Source organism: Protomyctophum parallelum (assembly GCF_964188405.1).
Source record: "Protomyctophum parallelum genome assembly, chromosome: 1".
NCBI classification, from domain to species: Eukaryota; Metazoa; Chordata; class Actinopteri; order Myctophiformes; family Myctophidae; genus Protomyctophum; species Protomyctophum parallelum.
In genome coordinates this window covers 59,090,419-59,110,232 of record NC_139697.1, presented here as the reverse complement: position 1 = coordinate 59,110,232, position 19,814 = coordinate 59,090,419, and the positions used below count along the sequence as shown (strand labels likewise).

Genomic DNA, 19,814 nt, shown 5'->3' with positions numbered 1-19,814 from the left:
CCGTGAGGCTGATTTGGGGGAAAAAATAGTGGCATGTCGTCCTCGGCCTAGTGGAAATGTGCGTGTATAATTAGAAATTGCACACTTACACGTGATTTGTGGCATTTTGTTTGAAACGGACCAATCTGTGAGCTTTGGAACTGGAAGCCAATCTTTGCCAATCAGGATGGAAGATGGGAAATGGAGCAGATCAGTGTTGATCACATGACTATGGAGATAGTGTATACCGAATTGTGTGATGTATGGATAAAATGTGTATGAGTAATCTACAGAAATGTGTTTAGCCTAAATCGGCCTCATGGTGGCGCTATAACAGGCCGTTGAGGAATATTTGGGGCAGAGGTTGTCGTTGGCATCCATGCAGGGAGTGTGTATGAAAAAGTTTGGCATGGATGGGGCCGGTGCCGGAGATTAGCTGGTAACGACGGAAGGACGGAAGGACACACACATGCGCACACACGGACGGAGAGACGGAGTGCAAAACATACTCTAGTCTCTCACCATGCCTTCGGCGTGGTGGAGACAATAATTCACTGAAATCGAAGTTATTCAAGTAAAAGTGGTAGGTAGGCTATATAGGCTACTGCAGTGGAGGACACCGGTAGGATCGAGGCTCAGGCTACATATACGGCTAGCTGTTGAGTCCTGTGTAGACTACATCATGGCAACAGGTGGCAGTGGATGTCACAGATAGGGTGTCCCAAACCTCCGCTCCGTTACAACCAGCAGTAACCTACTGCTACTGATAGAGACGAGACGACCGCACAGGAACAGCGCACTGCGGCGTCCCCGCATTTGGACCTCTCTCTTTAGCCTATACTATCCTGCGTGGGGATGTTTGTTGCTCAGGATCGAGGTAGGTTATCAAGACAATTAAGGATTCATCACGATCATAACAAAATTGCATCCTTCGGTCGATGTAGCCTAGTATGCGTTTGATTACAAATAGTTTATAACGGTGACCCTTTTAACGCTGCCACCGAGGCTTGTCTTAAGCCATCAACACGTATTTTTGCAACCAAATAAAGATGCATTCAAATTTGATGATACACGTATGACGGGGGCTCACCGGACGATGTTAAAGCCAAGGATTCTAGACTGAATTAGGCTAACATTTCAGACTGGAAATGGACTCCTATATGCAGCCCATGCACGTTGCATTGTTTTATTCACATTCTGGCAATCTGTTTTATTTTCTTACCTGAGTAAAACTGTCTTTCCTATGTTGTGTTCACATAACGTTTTGAAGGAAATCATTGTCAGTCCTCGTAATTTTAATGTAGGCCTATTCGTACACTATTCTAACAATGACTATTGAATAATAGGCCTATATCTTTCTTTTTTTATATGTCTCACTTAAAGTGAGATGAGCAACCTGAGTGTGACTCACTGACGTCTGTGTGTGTGTCTCTCTCTCTCTCTCTCTCTCTCTCTCTCTCTCTCTCTCTCTCTCTCTCTCTCATAGGCCTACATCTGTCAAAAGGATGGAACACAAAAGCTTGACAACTTATTACCATTGTTGGCCTTTGAGTGCAAATGTGTCTGAACCTGTTGGTTTTTAATTTTGTAAGAAAAATATAATCTATAATAATAATACATACAAGTTCAACCTACTAGAAGTAAAATAGCAAAGAACACCATGGCTACTATATAAAAGGAACCTGTTTCAATATAAAATGATTGACTTTATGGTTAAATATCGTCATGTAGGCCTATATGCACGTTTTGTCAATAGAAAACTTCAATCAATCAATCAATCAATCTGCAATGCTGGTCCCCTCTCAATCTCTCTCAATCTCTCTCATTCTATCTGCCAGGCTGTGCTGCCTCTTGTGAGTGAGTGACAAGTATGAAAGGTGAATATCTGTTGTGAGCGTGCAAGTGTGTGTGCGCACGCGCACGTGTGTGTGTGTGTGTGTGTGTGTGTGTGTGTGAGGCATGGCCCCGTCCTCGGCCATGCTGTCCGAGCTGAAGTGGGGCCAGTTCCGTGCGGTCCGTCGGCTGCTGCTCCTGCAGCGCTATGAGCACGGGCCCTTGGTGTCGTGCCTGGCCGGTCTCTACGGCTGCCAGTGGCGCCGGTACCAGAGGAACCGCGCCCGGCCCGGTGGCTGCTGCTGTAACAAGGTAGGTTAAATGTGAGTGAGTGCACGTTTACACAAGCAGCCTATACTGCAGTAGTTATGGAACTATTTCAAGGACCCCCACTTTGTTATGCATTAAGCCACGGATATCCCCCTTAACTCTGACAGCGTATACACATTGCCATTTGTACACTGTCAGAGTTACAAACCTTTATAAGTCCATTTGGTTTCAATAATTTAGCCGGGGATCCCTTGGAACCTCTACAAGGACCCCTGAGTGTCCCCGTGTGATTTGGGGCACTAAGGATGAATACAAAATTAATATCAATATCCTAATACTGTCCAATAATTAGATGGGGAGGGAGGTGAAATTATGACAGGCAGTTTCTGCTGTCAAAATATGACATATGAATATTAGCGTGCCTCAAAAAATAAAATAAATGAGTGAAATACTTGCTATGCATCCCAAATAAGCTTTATAATGTGTTATGATAAAGTTTTCTTTTTAATCATTTAACTTTATAATAATTTATTATAAATGTTTGAGAAAATGATATTGTCTTATAATATTTTTTATAATGCGTTATGATTAAGGTTATAAAGTATTATGATTATTTATGAGCGCTTATAAATGTAATTATATATGATTATGAGAAGATTATAATGTCTTATAAGTGTGTTCATAATGCGTTATAAACATGGCTTACCGAATCACCAACACCAAAGCTTTTTGTTTTTGCGTAAATTGCCCTACTTCATCACACAAGAGTGTCACACAAAAGTATTACTATACTATTAAACTATTCTAAATCATTTTTTAAATATTAACATTAACAAATATTAATCGTCAGCAACGATATATTATTCTGAAATAGGCATTCGTCATAATGACCAGGCATACATTTATTGTAGCAGAGTAGTAGTACACTAGTAGTACACTACTGAGTACTTGTACTTCTTCCATCACTGTCACTGGTACGAGGCCACACTATAGGGGTGAACACAACACATTGCATGTGCTGCCCGTGACGTGGGTGACACGCACGCACACACACACACACACACACACACACACACACACACACACACACACACACACACACACACACACACACACACACACACACACACACACACACACACCACACAATGCTTCGTTGAAAGCGGTTCTGTCTCCATTCCAGTATTTAGAGTTCTAAGAGTTTGCGTCATACCACTTATGATCCCAGTTTAGCCATTAAGGAGCTGTTGGTTCTTGGAATTCCTCTCCCTACAGTTCAATAGTTATTCTTTTACCACAGTGGAATGTTACAGGGCAGTAACATTGATTTGACACATGTTGAGGATTGGCTGACTCTGTGAAAATGACTTGCACACGTTTTTGAGGTGCGCTATAGCCCGCCCTATATACAGGTTTAATGTTTGTTTTTAGTTCAATGTTTGTTTTAAAAAACGCCATTGACAATGAATGGAAAATTTACGTCATCTTGTCCCTAACGCAAACATTAAATGCCATTAACAATAAAGATAACTTAATGTTTGTGTTGGCACCGTTTGTTTTACATCACTATTACATCACCTAATCAACATGAGTTAGACTTTAATTAGTTTAATATAATAGCGCCTCTCACTTCACACGGGTGTGGGTTTTTTCTTTTTCTTTTATCTGCAGGTGGAGGGAGCCAGTTTTGCATTGCTCATCGTGTCCTTCTGTCTCACGCTGGTGTTTCTGTACTTCTGGGGCGAAGCGCAGAATGACTATAATGATTTTGACTGGTGGGTTGTGAGTCTCACATTTACCCATTCTGACCTGAGATCAGATTAAAAAAATGTCTATTACATCCTGACGGTGTCATTATTAACCCATTCTGACCTGAGATCAGATTTAAAAAAATGTCAGTCGTTCTTCGATTTTTCAAAAATAGCAGACCTACAAGCTCGTATCGCGCCACTCGGTGGCGCGATATGAGCTTGTAGATCTGCTATTTTTCAATAGCTAAAGCATAACATGATGCCAACACCAAAATGGGTGCCCGGTCAGAATGGGCTATAGTAGGCTACTGTATAATTATTATATACATGCATATCTCTGCTCCAAAATGTACATTTTTCAGGAAATGAAAGTCGAAGTTGGTCTTGTGAATTTGTGACTTTATATAGTCAATTACTTGGGGAGAGGTGGTGGAGTTATAGCTGCTTTAGCAGACAGTTTGAGGGTCCTGGAGTTAAGAGGTTAACCAGTGCCCGTTGTGAACGTGTTTAGGGTTAGGCACAGTTTTATTGGGGATAGGTTTAGGAATAAACTTATCCCTAAACTCCGCCGTGCTGACTAGGCTATAGGCGCTCCAACAAACCAAAATATGTGTTCAAGGGTGGGCTCACAAGGGTGAGCTTGTAGAATGTAGATCTTCTATTTTCGGTGTTGGTGGTGAGAAGACCAGGGCTTTATAGACTTGGAGGTGATGAGCTGATGCCAGGCACGTGAGGTAGATGAGGGAACTGGTAAAAGGTGTGCCAAGCTGGAAGCTGCAGCCTTGCCTATACGTACCCCTAACACAAGCCCACTCACAATGACAGACACAAACACATAGACAACACAAGGACGCAGCCAGAGACTGTGACAGAACCGGTATATTTCAAGGCTTTACTGTATGGTAGCTGAAGTGGCAATGGTCCCTCTGGGTTATGGGACTGAAAGGGTTGACGCAACCATCCCTTCCGGCTATGGGATCAAAACAGCAGTTGTTTTCCAAAGAAAACAGTTGGAACCAAAACACATCAGAAAACTTCATCATAGTTCACGCAATGCCTGCGTACCAACAAAATGATTTATCCAACCTTGGCCACACATATTCCAGCCTGCCCTTGATTGGATAAGCTCAGGCGAATGCTCGGGTATAATAATCTGTAGTGACGGTGGAATTTTAACTCGCCATTGTAATTCATTGAAGAATTCCATTGTATAATCACAATAATCCACTGCTATGCTACACATGAAAGGATTTGGTTAGACAAAACATGCAATTTTGTGATAGAATTGGCTTGTGAATCTTGTTGCTAGTCACTGGCAATGGTATTATTATAGAATCAATAATTCACGAAATGCCATGATATATCCTGATAACTTCCCTCTTTGAGAACCACTCAGACACAGTCCTTTACTCATTAGTGTTACCCCCTCTCCTTGTCTCCCCCTCCCCCCATAATGTGAGTTACAGGTTTAACTTTGGAAACCTGGGTTTCTGGTTTCCTTGGTCTGTGGTGCTGCTGGTCATCGCCGCGGCCTTCTTCACCTACGTCACTGTGCTGACGGTCAGTAACGCGTGTCATTAACCCATTAAGACCACCTGGGGCTGATTTAAAAAATGTCTAATGAAACCCAAAAGTTTTCTGAAAAACGTGTTTGCTATATCAGTGCATTTAGAGCTATGTTACCGATGACTTCCGGGGCTCGCATAAATGCAGACCAGCCTCTCATCTTTAGCGTAAATAAAAAGAACATTTTGCTACTCACCAATACAAAGGCGGGTTGTGTCATTAGAAAGCCTACTTTCCTTAGTGGAAGCACTCTGAGCCCCTCACCACACGTGGTGGTAATTTTGGCCAAAAAGGGATTTGTTTTCCACTGGAAAAGAATACTTTTATTTACTCCACTGCGCCCTCTACTGATATTGCCAAGAGAAAACAGAGAATATTTTTCCTCCAGTGAAAAGAAATCCCTTTCTTGCCCAAAAATACGTATTTCTACAATGCAGTATTGACACTTTTATTAAGTAAAAAGAAAAGGGTACTTTTTCCACCACTGCTATTACGCATCATTAAGAAAACATCCTGTCACCTTTGCATAGTAAAAACAAGTGGTCTGTCAAACACGTGCAGTTTGTCATTCAAGGTTGTGTAGATAAGCTCTACTAATAAACACTGCCCTGGAGTCATAATAAAGCACTGTTCTGTACTGTACTGTAGTGCAGTGTTTCTCAAACCGTTTCATGCTAAAGGGATAGTTCACTCTCCCAAAAACGTATCAATTATACATGCCACGAAGCCTTGAATTCACGGAGATTTGTTTTGTTTGTCACATTCCTAAGCCAATAGAATTTTGACGTGATTTGGGTGCATGGTGGGTGCAGACACAAAATGCACAAAAATAGCAATTACGTCATCAGCAGTCGCCATTAGCCTAACACTTTTAACACACATGCAGCAGCATAGGGAAACATCCCTATAGCCCTTCCTCAGTATTTCTTAGAGGTGGGTATGAATGGCTTTATATTTAGGACTTGCATGTCCCTTGCACATCACACCCCAAACCATAGGTGCCATTGATATTTCTTATATTACAATTGAGAGAGGCTGCTCACATTTTGTGCTCACAATCGGGTGGCCAAGTCATATATAGACTGTGACGAACGCGGAGTATGCAGAAGTGCCGTTGACGCCTGTGCTGTGCCTGTGCTCTGACGTCACTCACTTCACCTCTGCGTTTTCAACCCTGCTTTCACGGCTTTCGTTTCTGAAATCCTCTATTACTCACTCCGTCCGTCTAAAAAGTACATTTCTCTTCAGAAGCGTTAATATTGTAACCTCGACACAGCATAACATCAGAAATGATCCCAGAACGTCCGCGTTGTGTTCAATGAGAAAACAGCCTTTTAAAACGGGCCAGAACTGGACACGCGTCTTCTACGCAGTGCAAGGCATCTTGGGTTACAGGTGCATGATTAGAAACTCTTTTTTAATTTATCTATTTTTCAAGCTAGATGTGAGCACGCCGCTATACATCTGTCAACATTATAATTAATTAATTAATTGTGAATAAATGAACGTTATTCGGTAGAATATAAAAACATTGTGTCTCAAAGTAAAAACGATAAAAGCAAGCGCTGGTGGGGTAGAGGTACAAAAAAGGAAAGGAAAGGAAAATGGGGGAGGTATGAAGCTAATGTTTGTGATGATTTACATGGTGACTGTCAGGGACCAGAGTTGGTCGGCAATGAGAGACACCAGGATTCTTGCGTGGTTTTCTTGAAAAGGTCTTTTTTGTCTTTTATTTTCCACATGAAACATGACAAATAACAAACATTAATTCTAGGCCTAAAAACAATGAGGAACTGAACTAACCAAAATGAGACATGAGGGGAACATATATAGTGGGTGATCAAACCACTATTGACACACAGGGGAAGACAAATAATAACATTTAAACATACCTGTACTACAAATCACTACAACATAATCCACTACAACACGTCACTAAATCATAAACAAAACATAATTAAACTAAAATATCAAAATGCATTTCTTCAAAATTATAAATTCAAAAACATAAATCCCTGCCCAACCCCAATGCAAAGGGGACATGGTGCAGTCCAATTACTCAGCTCCTTATAAGCCAATCTGAAGCAGCTGGCCCTACTCCAAACAAACATTAAATAACTTGGCATTTGACAAAATATAACATATGTGTATTCCAGTCCGTAATTTCATCACCACAATTGCAATAAATAGTGTGTCATTCAACCAGTTGTGTTGTGTGTAGTCCTTTGTGTATGTAGAATGTAGTAGTGCTGCAAATTAAACCAGAAAAAGACAAGTTTCCACCATGTTTTACCAACTTTGTGTGGCCATCATATGTGGCCCTCACAGTGACCCAGATGAAGGACACAAGCCGAGACGTGTTCTTCCAACAATAAAAGTTGTTCTATATACTAAGCGTTGCTGGAGCTTTGACCTTAAATGTTTTAAAGGCTGTGCCAGAAACCCTTCAACAGTTCAATTAACACTAAGGATTTGACTGTGCACTGACTGTTCACCTACAGTAAATGACAGCTTAGTGGTACAAATTATTCCTACAAGATAGAGATGTACAGTATAGCATAATATGCTTTTTGTTTAGTTATTTTTAAACATGTTGTTGGGGCTTTTCTGTCTTTATTTCAATAGTTAGCCTACAGTGGAGATTGACAGGAAACAGGGGAGAGAGTCGGGCAGTTATCTGTTTGATGTACTTCTCTAATAGAATAAGTTAAAATGTGGCATCTCGTAAGCATGGTTTTAGTTTGTGGATGTAACTTCAATGTTCTGTTTGTATTCTGTGCAGCTGCTTGCTGTGTGTTTGCTGTCAGAGGGCCAGAAGCTCTATTTACACTGGAGTCACAAGGTAACACCCACTTCCAATTATCTTGTATACAACGAAATGTCATGTTAAAAAAAACAAAAGTCACACTCATGTGAAGTGAGGGGCGCTCTTATCGTCATACATCATCATACATCACATTCCGTGCTCAGCCAATCAAATCATCTCAATTTGGTACACACAAACACTCAAAGCTGGGAGGGCGCCCAGTCAAAAAGTAAGGCTGAGCAACATGTCAATATTATATAGATCAATATGGTGATTTGAGATTAGTATAGATACCGTCTTGTACTTTACTTGAGTATTTTCAATTTCCAATACTTTTACTTCTACTCCACTACATCTCAGATCCAAATATTTTACTTTTACTCCACTACATGTATTTGAAAACGTTAGTTACTAGTTACTTTGAATATCGTAATATCGTGAGAGGTTTGGGCCCCTCTGATAATGTCTGAGGCATAGTGTCGGACGGTGTCAGAATCCCTGATGCACTCTTCTGTGCCCATTATGGAGATCAATGCATCTGTCTGTCTACCTGACCCCCATTCTGTTTGAAGAACAGATCGGCATGTCGATGGCATGGAGGCATGTGGCAGCAGCTTTAACATCACTAACTGTTCTGTTGTCAGATGGGTACACTGGTGACTTTGACTTTCTCCATCGTAGCCACCGCCGTGCTGTCCGACCTCTGGAGTAAAGAGTGGACGACACTGCTCCTCTCCTTTCAGGTGACTCCCTTCCTGCCCTCCTTTCTAACCCATTCTGACCTGAGATCAGATTCATACGAGGTTTCCACTGGACACACGCTGGTCTGACGAACCCATTCCGACCTGAGATCAGATTCTAAAAATGTCAGTCGTTCTTCGATTTTTCAAAAAAATAGCAGACCTACAAGCTCGTATCGCGCCACTCGGTGGCGCGATATGAGCTTGTAGATCTGCTATTTTTCAATAGCTAAAGCACGACATGATGCCAACACCAAAATGGGTGCCCGGTCAGATTGGGTTTTAAAGCCCTTGTTCCTTTGTGCTCAACATCTAGACATGTAGGGGGCAACTGGTGGCCCGGGGGCCACGGGTATAGACCCCACCTTCACTCGGGTTAATATTGTGATAAAGTATTTATTTAATTTCTGTTATCATTCCAATCATGCAAACATGACCGGGCTTTAATTACTTCAGTCTAAAATACTTTTCAGGATTCCAATTCCAAAATAGCAACAAAAAAAAAATCAGGATTTCAATTCAGATATAGCACAAATGACTGAGCCTGTAGATCGTCTATTTTTGCTACGACCGTAATATGCAATGTTAAAAGAGTATAAATATAGTGGCCCTCTCCATCGTCAAAGGTGCCCACCCCTAGGGTAGACACCTCATTGGCCAGTGGGGCCGCACAACAACGCCACCTCCATATTTCGTAGGGAGGTGATGTATATTTTATACCATACAGAGGAGGAAATGTGCACGGCAGACAGACGAGATTCGATGTTCCATGAGTTGTTTATTTCAACGAAGTACAGCCTTACAGCATAGACAGACTCACTCACGCCAGCCAGCAAAGTGGCTGACGTCTCCACACAAGGCTTGCGCCCCGACTGAACAACTGATTGTATTCTTGGTCACTACTTAAGCACTCTACATTGGCGTGGGGTGTCGACATTTATTGCATTATGTAAAACCAAAGTCTTTGATCAACTAAATTGTGTTTTCCATATACATCAGAGGCTTGCCTTAACTCCACTGCATGTCTGAGTTGTGTAGACGTACCTGAGACTTAAAACCCACTGCCGTTTTAAGAACTCTCTGCGGCTGACTGGAGTACAATATATCCAATTTTCAGTACTTCTAATCCACTACTATACATCTCAGAGGCAAATATTTTACTTTTACTCCACTACAATTATTTGAAAACTTTAGTTACTTTGTAGATTGTGATTATTATTACAAAACATACATCACCCACTTAGCCAGTGGCGGAAGGTTCTTATAACGACAGTGGGTGCCCGGGGTGGTGGCGGCGGGCGGCGGGACCGGGGTCTTGGCGGCGGCGCCGGCGCCGAATTGTAGCGTAGACTGGACGAGTCTCTTCTTGGCTGGAGGTGGCTTCATCACATGTAGTCAAATGGAAATAAAGTGGGTGCTTTTTGTCTTATCTACTGTTTCAGTGGATGCTTGAGTCCTCAAGCACTCCCGAAGTTGATGCCGTTGCACTTTGCTCACCACAAGCTCGTAGATCTGCTTTAACCCATTCTGACCTGAGATCAGATTCATACGAGGTTTCCACTGGACAACACACTGGTCTGATGAATCCATTCTGACCTGAGATCAGATTCTAAAAATGTCAGTCGTTCTTCGATTTTTTTCAAAAATAGCAGACCTACAAGCTCGTAGCGCGCCACTCGGTGGCGCGCTATGAGCTTGTAGATCTGCTATTTTTCAATAGCTAAAGCATAACATGATGCTGACACCAAAATGGGTTCCCGTTCAGAATGGGTTAAAAAAATATATATATATACATTTGAAAACCTTTATGATTTAATGCGTACTTTCTATTGTTGGTATACTTTAAGTACATTTTGATAAAAAAATACTTTGTACTTTTATGCAAGTAAATTTGGAATTCCGGACTTTTAATTAATTTGTCATTTGTACAGTAAAACACATAGTACTTTTTCCACCGCTGCTCTACGGTGCGCGCCCCTTCTTCTAACCGGCAGGCGTTTCTTTGTGTTCTGCCATAGATAACCGCACCATATCTACACGTGGGGGGAGTCCTGTTGATGCTGCTCGTGACATGGCCCGTAGCGTTGCACTTCTTTCGCATGAACAACAGAGGTGAGAGGGGCCTATACAATCGGCCTTGGGGAAGCATCCTTATTGTGGGGGAAGCTTTCACGAAAAACAACAGATCCACAAGCTCACAACGTGTCACATCGCGACGCGTTGTGAACTTGTATAGATCCGCTATTGTCATTACTAATTAATAGGGCTTATGTGGTTATTTCATTCATTCATTTCTTGGAAGTACATATTACTGAAGTATTATTACTACTGTGTGTGCATGCGTGCGTGCGTGCGTGTGTGTCTGTGTGTGCGCGCGTGTGTGATATGTGTGTGTGTGCGCGCGTGTGTGTGGCTGTGTGTGGCTGTACGTGCGTGGCGTGGCGTGGGTACTGGGTACCAGTCAGGCGGGGGCTAATCGTAGGGGTCTACCTGGTGGTCCTGTTGGCCCTCTACATGGTGCCCCTGGGTCTGTACTCCCCCTGCATCCAGACCGAGGGCAGCCTGGGCTCTGCACCGGCGCTCATCGGCCACAGAGGAGCACCCATGGTGAGGAGGAGGAGGTGTCCACGATTCAAATGTTTCATTTAGAACCCCCCCTCCCTCTGTGTGCTTGACCCATTCTGACCTGAGATCAGATTCATACGAGGTTTCCACTGGACACACACTGGTCTGATTAAACCCATTCTGACCTGAGATCAGATTAAAAAAATGTCAGTCGTTCTTCGATTTTTCAAAAATAGCAGACCTACAAGCTCGTATCGCGCCACTCGGTGGCGCGATATGAGCTTGTAGATCTGCTATTTTTCAATAGCTAAAGCATAACATGATGCTGACACCAAAATGGGTGCCCGGTCAGAATGGGTTAATGAGGAGAAGGGCTGTGATCATCACGGCTGTGTTGTCCCGCTTTACAGCTGGCTCCCGAGAACACCCTCATGTCGTTTGAGAAGGCCGTGGAGGCAGGCAGCGAAGGCCTGGAGACGGACGTCACCATTAGGTCAGTATAGCTTATCCCATTCTGACCTGAGATCAGATTCATATACGAGGTTTCCGCCGGACACACACTGGTTCTGATGAACCCATTCTGACCTGAGATCAGATTCTAAAAAATGTCAGTCGCTCTTCGATTTTTCAAAAATAGCAGACCTACAAGCTCGTATCGCGCCACTCGGTGGCGCGATATGAGCTTGTAGATCTGCTATTTTTTAAATAGCTAAAGCATAACATGATGCTGACACCAAAATGGGTGCCCGGTCAGAATGGGTTATGGATTTAGCTCATACAGTATTTACATGTAATCCGTAGTCATTGATCAATGATCACTTAGGTTGCATGCATTCACAGGATGTTTTACTGCGTTTAAAATGAATCCTGCTGCATGTCAGAAAGGCTCACTTCACGTCCTACTTGGAGTGTCATTTTAACACCATAGATTTCACCGTGTAGTTTATGAATCGAACACAATGATAAAGTTCCCTGCTGCGGTTGACGCAGCGCAGTGTGAACGCAAACGCAGCAAATTAAAATTGCAAGAATGATGCAACTTCACCTCCCAATCGCACAGTCTACCGAACTACAGGTGTGATATCGTAATATCACAACATTACGATAATCAAAATCCCAGACGATATCTAATCTCAAATCACCATATAGATCAGTCATTTGTATGTACACTGATAAATAAAAGTGGGTGTTGCCTTGTGACTCCAGTGTGAATAGAGCTTCTGGCCTCTTGACAGCAAACACACAGCAAGCAGCTGCATAGTTGCCAAGAGATGAATTTTACCACATGAACCCTATAGCATTACGGCGTAAATTGTCGAAAATAGCACATCTATAATAAAGCTCACATGTAGATGTGCTAATTTCGGCAAAAATACTTGGTGTACCGTACAGAGGAAAAACAGACCCCTGGGGGGATCTGGTCAACAAAGTAAATAGAGTGGTTAAAATCACCTGGTCCGCTATTTTCAAACGAGCAAAATGTTTCATGTCATGTGTTTGTGGTACAGCTACGACGGGGTGCCCTTCCTGATGCACGACCGGACCCTGCGACGGACCACCAACATCCAGGACGTGTTTCCCAACCAAACGCACACGCCGGCAGCCTGGTTCACCTGGGGCCAGCTGGAGAGACTCAATGCTGGGGCCTGGTTCCTCTCTGTAGGTCGCCTTGCCCTGGCTTCCTTATAGCCTCAGTACTTCCCAAACGTTTTTAGCCCGTGACCCAAATTTCTTGATTATTCTTTTATTTCTTCATGGAATTTAGCATTTTTGGGAATGTTTTTTTGAAAAAAGTTAATAATAATTAAATACTAAATGTAGGAAACAAAACCTAAGGGGACCCATAGCCATAATAATTTGTACCGTGACCCGCAAATGGGTCCCGACCCAGTGTTTGGGAAACAATCTTATACAGTCCTCAGTCAGTTGTACTTTATGGTTTTCCATTGAGGAAAAGTACCTGTTAGCTAGACCTCTCTTTGATATCACCTCTGTCGAGGTTCCAAGCGACCAGCGATGATACCAAAAGGTGACAACAGTGCAGATTAGGCCTACTGTTTTTAGAGAGAGAGAGAGAGAGAGAGGGAGAGAGAGAATCGTGACTAGCGTCATTGCATCGCGGCGGTCTGCCGATACTGATTACTGCATGCCATGGAAGCTCCCTAATGTGAAATTAATCAACATTGTGCAACTGCATTGCCTATTTCTCACCTAATGTTATGAGAAACTGTTGGACTGTACAGGTGAAATCAATTGTTTCCTGACAGCATCAACGGTAGCTTTATCTGTAACGTTTAACAGTTAACCTCCGACATGTGGAGAAAAGCAACCAGAGTCGTGTAGATTGGAGTTGAGTCAGTTCCATGCAGTGGAAAATGTCCACTTGCTCACATGCAGTAGAACGTGCTCACATGCAGCAGCAGTACTAGCTTTTCAAACGCTGCACCAAATGAGAGGTGAAAGCAGACATAAAGTAGAACCTCCATAGAAACTGCCATGATCAATATATCATTGGTTGTCTTTTGGAGTGCATGAGCTTTTAGCAGGCATGTGTGCTTTTAATGGAAGTCAGGCGAGGGAGACACAAGGCAGCTATTTAATCCATTTTGGGCATGCCATAGGCTGTAAATGTTCTACAATTTCTCTACAATCAATGAAAATACTTGATTGATTGACATCAAAAAGGGCCTGTCAGCTCAAACCCATAATGCAATACCTGCACACAAACATCAGTAGCATTACATTACAAGGTTATTAAGAAAGAAAGAAGGAAAGAAACCCCTACTAGTTCCATTTCCCCCTTCTATTTCCCAATAGCGATGCTATTCCAATGCCCCCTCGGGTACATTCTTTAGCTATTTTCAGCAATAGGATAATATATTTGTTGGTGGGTATAGATCTTCTTGAGCTGTTCAAATTGAAAGTAGCTCTCAATTTAAAAAAAGCGTGGGTAGCGCTGGTATAGAGACTATACTGGCATGCTGTGTCAGTGCATTCATCACATATCGATGGTTCCCCTCCAGCATGACCCGTTCGGTACAGTCGGGTCGATGAGCAGTGGAGAGAAGGCGCGGGCACGCAACCAGTCCGTGTGCAGCCTGCGGGCGTTCCTGGAGCTGGCCGCGCACAGGGACAAGCTGGTGATCTTTGACCTCTACCGTCCGCCCAAAGGTCATCCGTACAGGGACTCGTGGATCCAACGCACGCTGGAGGTCATCCGCAATGAATCCTCCATTCACTCCAACCAGGTGGGACAATCACTTTGAAACAAATGTACATTTATCATTTATTTATCGTTGATTTCGGGCAAAATAGCATCACGTTTTGCTACTTCTGTGTGCCACTGTGTATGATAAAGTAGTAATAATAATAACTAGAACTGCACACTGCACTAGAATTGCACACTAGTAGGCCATAAATGGCCAACTAGTGCGCAAGCAGAGCGCGCAAGTACTTTCGACCGCTGTAAACTGTCAAATCTCAGTATCTCTGTGAAGGAACGTTTGAAATGTCTAATTATTAGGTGTAACTATTTGCTACCTACCTACTTTACCAGCCAACGCGCCACTTTTGAGAGCTAGTTATACATATACTATATATATATATGTAATTTGTAAGTTGATTAGCGGTATACTGTGGTTACTTTGCGCCTAAAACCGTCCCAGCCAACCCGCCACTTTTGATGCGTATGAAAATAAAACAGCAAATTGTGCCTGATTTGCTGGGACCAGATTACATACATATATACACAGGAGCATTACCTTTAATCCTCCCAACACTAAAACATATTGTCATTACGTCACAATCGAAGACCAATTACACTCTGGCATTGGGTCCTTTAATCCACATATTTCTTACGTCATCATTGAGAGCTAGTTATACATATACACACCATGTAATCTGGTCCCAGCAAATCAGGCACAATTTGCTGTTTTATTTGCATACGCATCAAAAGTGGCGGGTTGGCTGGGACGGTGCATACGAGCCGGGCGAAACTATTACTTGCGCGCTCTGCTTGCGCAAGTAATAATCTGTATTGCCCCGAATGATATTTGTCTTCACATTGAGGTCAGGGGAATGTGTTGAGCTCTAAAAAGCATTGAAATGTCATGTTGTCATGGCAGTGGCGCAGTTAGAAACACGTACACGGCATGAAGAAAGACAACTAAGAATAAAGGAATTGTCAGAACACAGCAGAACACGTGCACAGTAAAACCCTGACCTGGCTGATTTAACCCAGAGTCTAGAAATATGTACTCATGGGATTATCTGGCTGTTGACCTCAGTAAAGTTGTTAGATTTCAGTTATGACAAAGGCCCTAAACCCCGCACTGTGAAGTCATGAGTGATTATTTTAACTCTGAGAGGACCATTATGGGTCCATTTCATTCTCAAATGAACACTGAAGAGTTTACAGTTATATGTCAACATTATATGTCAACCTTTATCTGTGCTGAGACTGCACGTGTGTGTGTGTGTGTGTGTGTGTGTGTGTGTGTGTGTGTGTGTGTGTGTGTGTGTGTGTGTGTGTGTGTGTGTGTGTGTGTGTGTGTGTGTGTGTGTGTGTGTGTGTGTGTGTGTGTGTGTGTGTGTGTGTGTGTGTGTGTGTGTGCGTGTGTGTGTGCGTGCGTGCGTGCGTGCGTGTGCGTTCCAGGTTCTGTGGCTTCCTCCAGACATGCGTGTTCTGGTCCAGGAGTTGGACCCAGACCTACAACAGACATCAGGCAGCCAGCTCCCCCTGGTGGACCTGCAGGGCAGCCACATAGTTAAACTGAATTTACACTACAGCACCATGTCCAGTGAGCGCATTAGGTCAGCGTGCGCAGCGCGCGTGTGTGTGTGTGTGACTGTGTGTGTGTGTGTGTGTGTGTGTGTGTGTGTGTGTGTGTGTGTCTTTATCGCCACATAATGTTGCCGTTGTGTGTGGATGTACTTATCACACAGTTTGAACAAAATATATTGTCAGGTGAATTCATTGCATGAACAAATGGCCCCTCTGTGTATGGAACCAAATGGACCGTAACACTTTATAGCAGTGGTTCTCAACCTGTGGTTCTGAGGCTCACTGATGAGCCTTGAGGAAATTTGAAAGTGGGCCCCCAAATAATTGGCGAAACACTAAGATTTCTATGATAAGATAACATTAATATTATATAATATATATAATATTATTACATGTTTTAAAAAAAGAAGTTGGCCCTGGTGCCAGAAAAGGTTGAGAACAACCACTGCTTTACAGCAGAGGTTCCCCCAACCACTGGTAAGCGGACCAGTGCCGGTACGTGTCCCACTGGTACGCGAGAAGGGAATCCCAGTTTTTCCCGTCAGTGCATCACCAGGATTTTCCAAACAGCACTGAAAGGTTGACTGGCGAATGAAAACACCAAGGATTCGTCAGCAACGCGTCACTGACTGTAGCTTATGAACAGCTTTGAGTCTGTGTTACTTCCGTGTTGCATAGCATAACAGTGACATCATATCACCGTCAAACCCTTGGTATCTTTACTACGTGTGTTCAGCGAGCAGCTGCAGCAGTGTAACAACAACAACAAGCTGTAGCCTATTTTGTCATGCTCGCACTAATGAAACAAAGCACTATACACGTACAGGATGATTATTTCATGTCAAAACAAGTATCAGAAGATGATGTAACCCAGGTAAAGAAACGTGTCACTCTGCATGTTTAACTAAAGTTTTGCACGTGTCCAAATTCATTTCTGAAAAAGACCTGTTACGGCCGAGCTACACCAGGCTTTTCTCGTGCGTTTACTCGCGGCAGATTTGTGCGGGACCTTCCGGGAGGATAGATACGCGCGCATGGGGGCATATGCACGTAAAGAAATTAGAACCGATCCTATTTTTAGAGCACGCGTAGGATGGCCCGCGGTATCCGTGCGTCTGGTGTAGCTGGTATCATTGACATATATTGGTCCTATCCAAACGCACTGTACGCGCGCAGTAAACGCGCGCAGTAAACGCATACGCACGCGCGCAAAATTGCCTGGTGTATAGCTTGGCCGTGAGGCCTAACATCTTTCTAATCATCCTATCCTTGTTGATATATCATTGGCCATTTAGGTCAATGATGTAACATTATGTTGTGATTTAATAATATAGCAGCGTGTAGGCTATACTTGAGGCCAGTCAGCTGTCTTCTGTGTTTTGGTTTTAGGTTGGGAACCACCTGCTTTACAGTGTAGGAAGTGTCAGTGTTTGGCTCTCCGTTTTCCCCACACAGTTACTATGCGGCAGCGAACATCAGCACCAACCTGTACGTGATCAGCCAGCCCTGGCTCTACTCCCTGGCCTGGTGTGCTGGCGCTCACTCTGTCACCACCAACGCCCCTCAGCTCCTCCGCGCTCTGCACAGGCCGCTCTTCCTCATGGTAACCAGTAACCAATCAATCCAGCTCAATCTGAGCCCTAATTCAGAGATAAACGGCTATAAACACCAGAGGCCCTAGCAGTGTGTGTGGGTCGCAATCTTGAAGCAGGCAAAGGCACAGAGCTGCAGAGCGACCGGTAGCCCTGTATTAACGTAAATATGATCGAGAGGATTATTAATTAATAGAAAGCTCAACAAGGCATTAAATACGTTCCTGGCCACCTGGGATTTCATGAAATGCACGTTAATGCAGTCCGTGGTGTCAGGGTGTCAGTGTGTTATCATTAAACATGACTGAAAAACATATTTTCCACTTTCTCTCACAAACCTGTAGTACATCGGCATAAACTCAGTGGTACACATACCCATTTTAGAAACATTGGTTCAGATTGGTATCCTAGAATGTCAAGAGTATTTAATCACCACACCTGCAGTGCCCCAGAGCGATCAAATGACCAAACTGTTGCCTTGTCTGTCTGTCTGTCTGTCTGTCTGTCTCTGTCTGTCTGTCTGTCTGTCTGTCTGTCTCAGACTCCAGATCAGTACAATCGGATGTGGATCCTGACAGATCTCGTGTCTCTCATGCTGGTCCTCGCCATATTCGCCTTGCACTGGCAAGTGACACCACCAAACATATCTGAATAATGGAACAAATATTAACTAAACATCATGTCAATAAGTCTCAAATCTAACTAACCCTATTCCCAAACCCTAACCATAGAGCCCCATACTAACCCTATTCCCAAACCCTAAACATAGAGCCCCATACTAACCCTATTCCCAAACCCTAAACATAGAGCCCCATACTAACCCTATTCCCAAACCCTAAACATAGAGCCCCATACTAACCCTATTCCCAAACCCTAACCATAGAGCCCCATACTAACCCTATTCCCAAACCCTAACCGCACACGGAAGCCACGGTTGAGTCTTAACCCGCCACGTAGTCGGAACAAACAGGATGTCGGACTATCGCGTGCCCCCCGTTTTGGAACATGGTCGGCAGTAATGTCACATGTACCGAGAGTTGTAGTCAGTGGGCTAAACATAATTGTCAGCCTGCCGGTATATGGACCTTATAAGTGATTGTATGTAACGTTAGACGTTTGACGGTTCTCACGATCAGGGTTTCTCACACAGGTGGCGAGAGCGAGGACTGGCCTTCAGCTCAGGAAATGGGACAACACTAGACAACGGCACTTACAGCAAGTTCAGAACAGGTGAGTTAGAATGGTGTCAGCGCACTGTGACAGTGGCCTTGGTTAGGTGTCAGGTTAGAACCAGGTTAGTCTCGCAGGCCTCCCACGATTCAAGTCTGGAGCACGGAAGCACGGTCACACACACACAAGCTCTGTGTGTGTGTGTGTGTGTGTGTGTGTGTGTGTGTGTGTGTGTGTGTGTGTGTGTGTGTGTGTGTGCGTGTGTGTGCGTGTGTGTGTGTGTGTGTGTGTGTGTGTGTGTGTGTGTGTGTGTGACCCGAATGCGACCCCAATCAGCTGCAGTGGAATACAGTTGTAAAACCAGGTTATGGAAAGCTAAAAAGAAGGAATATATATATATATATATATATATACTAATGTACTTGAAATAGAAAATAATGTTTTTCTGTTGTTGACTCGTACTCCCCCCCCCCCCCCACCTCTCTTGTGACAGAGATGAGTGACGTATGGTCCGTCTCCAGTATCAACTGTCCCGCAGAAGAAACTCCCAGCAGTACGCTGACGAGTCTGACGACCACATCCAACTTGACCACTGTCCACTGACCACCTACAATACAAGGCCACTGTCACAGTGCACTGACACCTAACAATACAAGGCCACTGTCACAGTGCACTGACACCTACAATACAAGACCACTGTCACAGTGCACTGACACAGACAATACAAGACCACTGTCACAGTGCGCTGACACCTAACAA

The 19,814-nt window shown here is 43.6% G+C and overlaps 1 protein-coding gene across 1 annotated transcript; it reads left to right on the top strand.

Moving 5' to 3' along the window:
* Positions 1-753: 753 nt before the first annotated feature.
* LOC310878245 (glycerophosphodiester phosphodiesterase domain-containing protein 5-like) lies at positions 754-19,658 on the top strand (the record flags this gene model as incomplete). Its single annotated transcript, XM_083792464.1, has 16 exons — positions 754-856; positions 1,818-2,124; positions 3,754-3,857; positions 5,300-5,393; positions 8,182-8,241; positions 8,850-8,948; positions 10,964-11,057; positions 11,407-11,552; positions 11,921-12,003; positions 13,019-13,169; positions 14,534-14,758; positions 16,165-16,322; positions 17,749-17,896; positions 18,427-18,509; positions 19,036-19,115; positions 19,549-19,658. The coding sequence occupies exons 2-16, from the start codon at positions 1,939-1,941 to the stop codon at positions 19,656-19,658; spliced, it is 1,821 nt and encodes a 606-aa protein (XP_083648590.1). The 5' UTR covers positions 754-856; positions 1,818-1,938.
* Between the last annotated feature and the right edge of the window lie 156 nt (positions 19,659-19,814).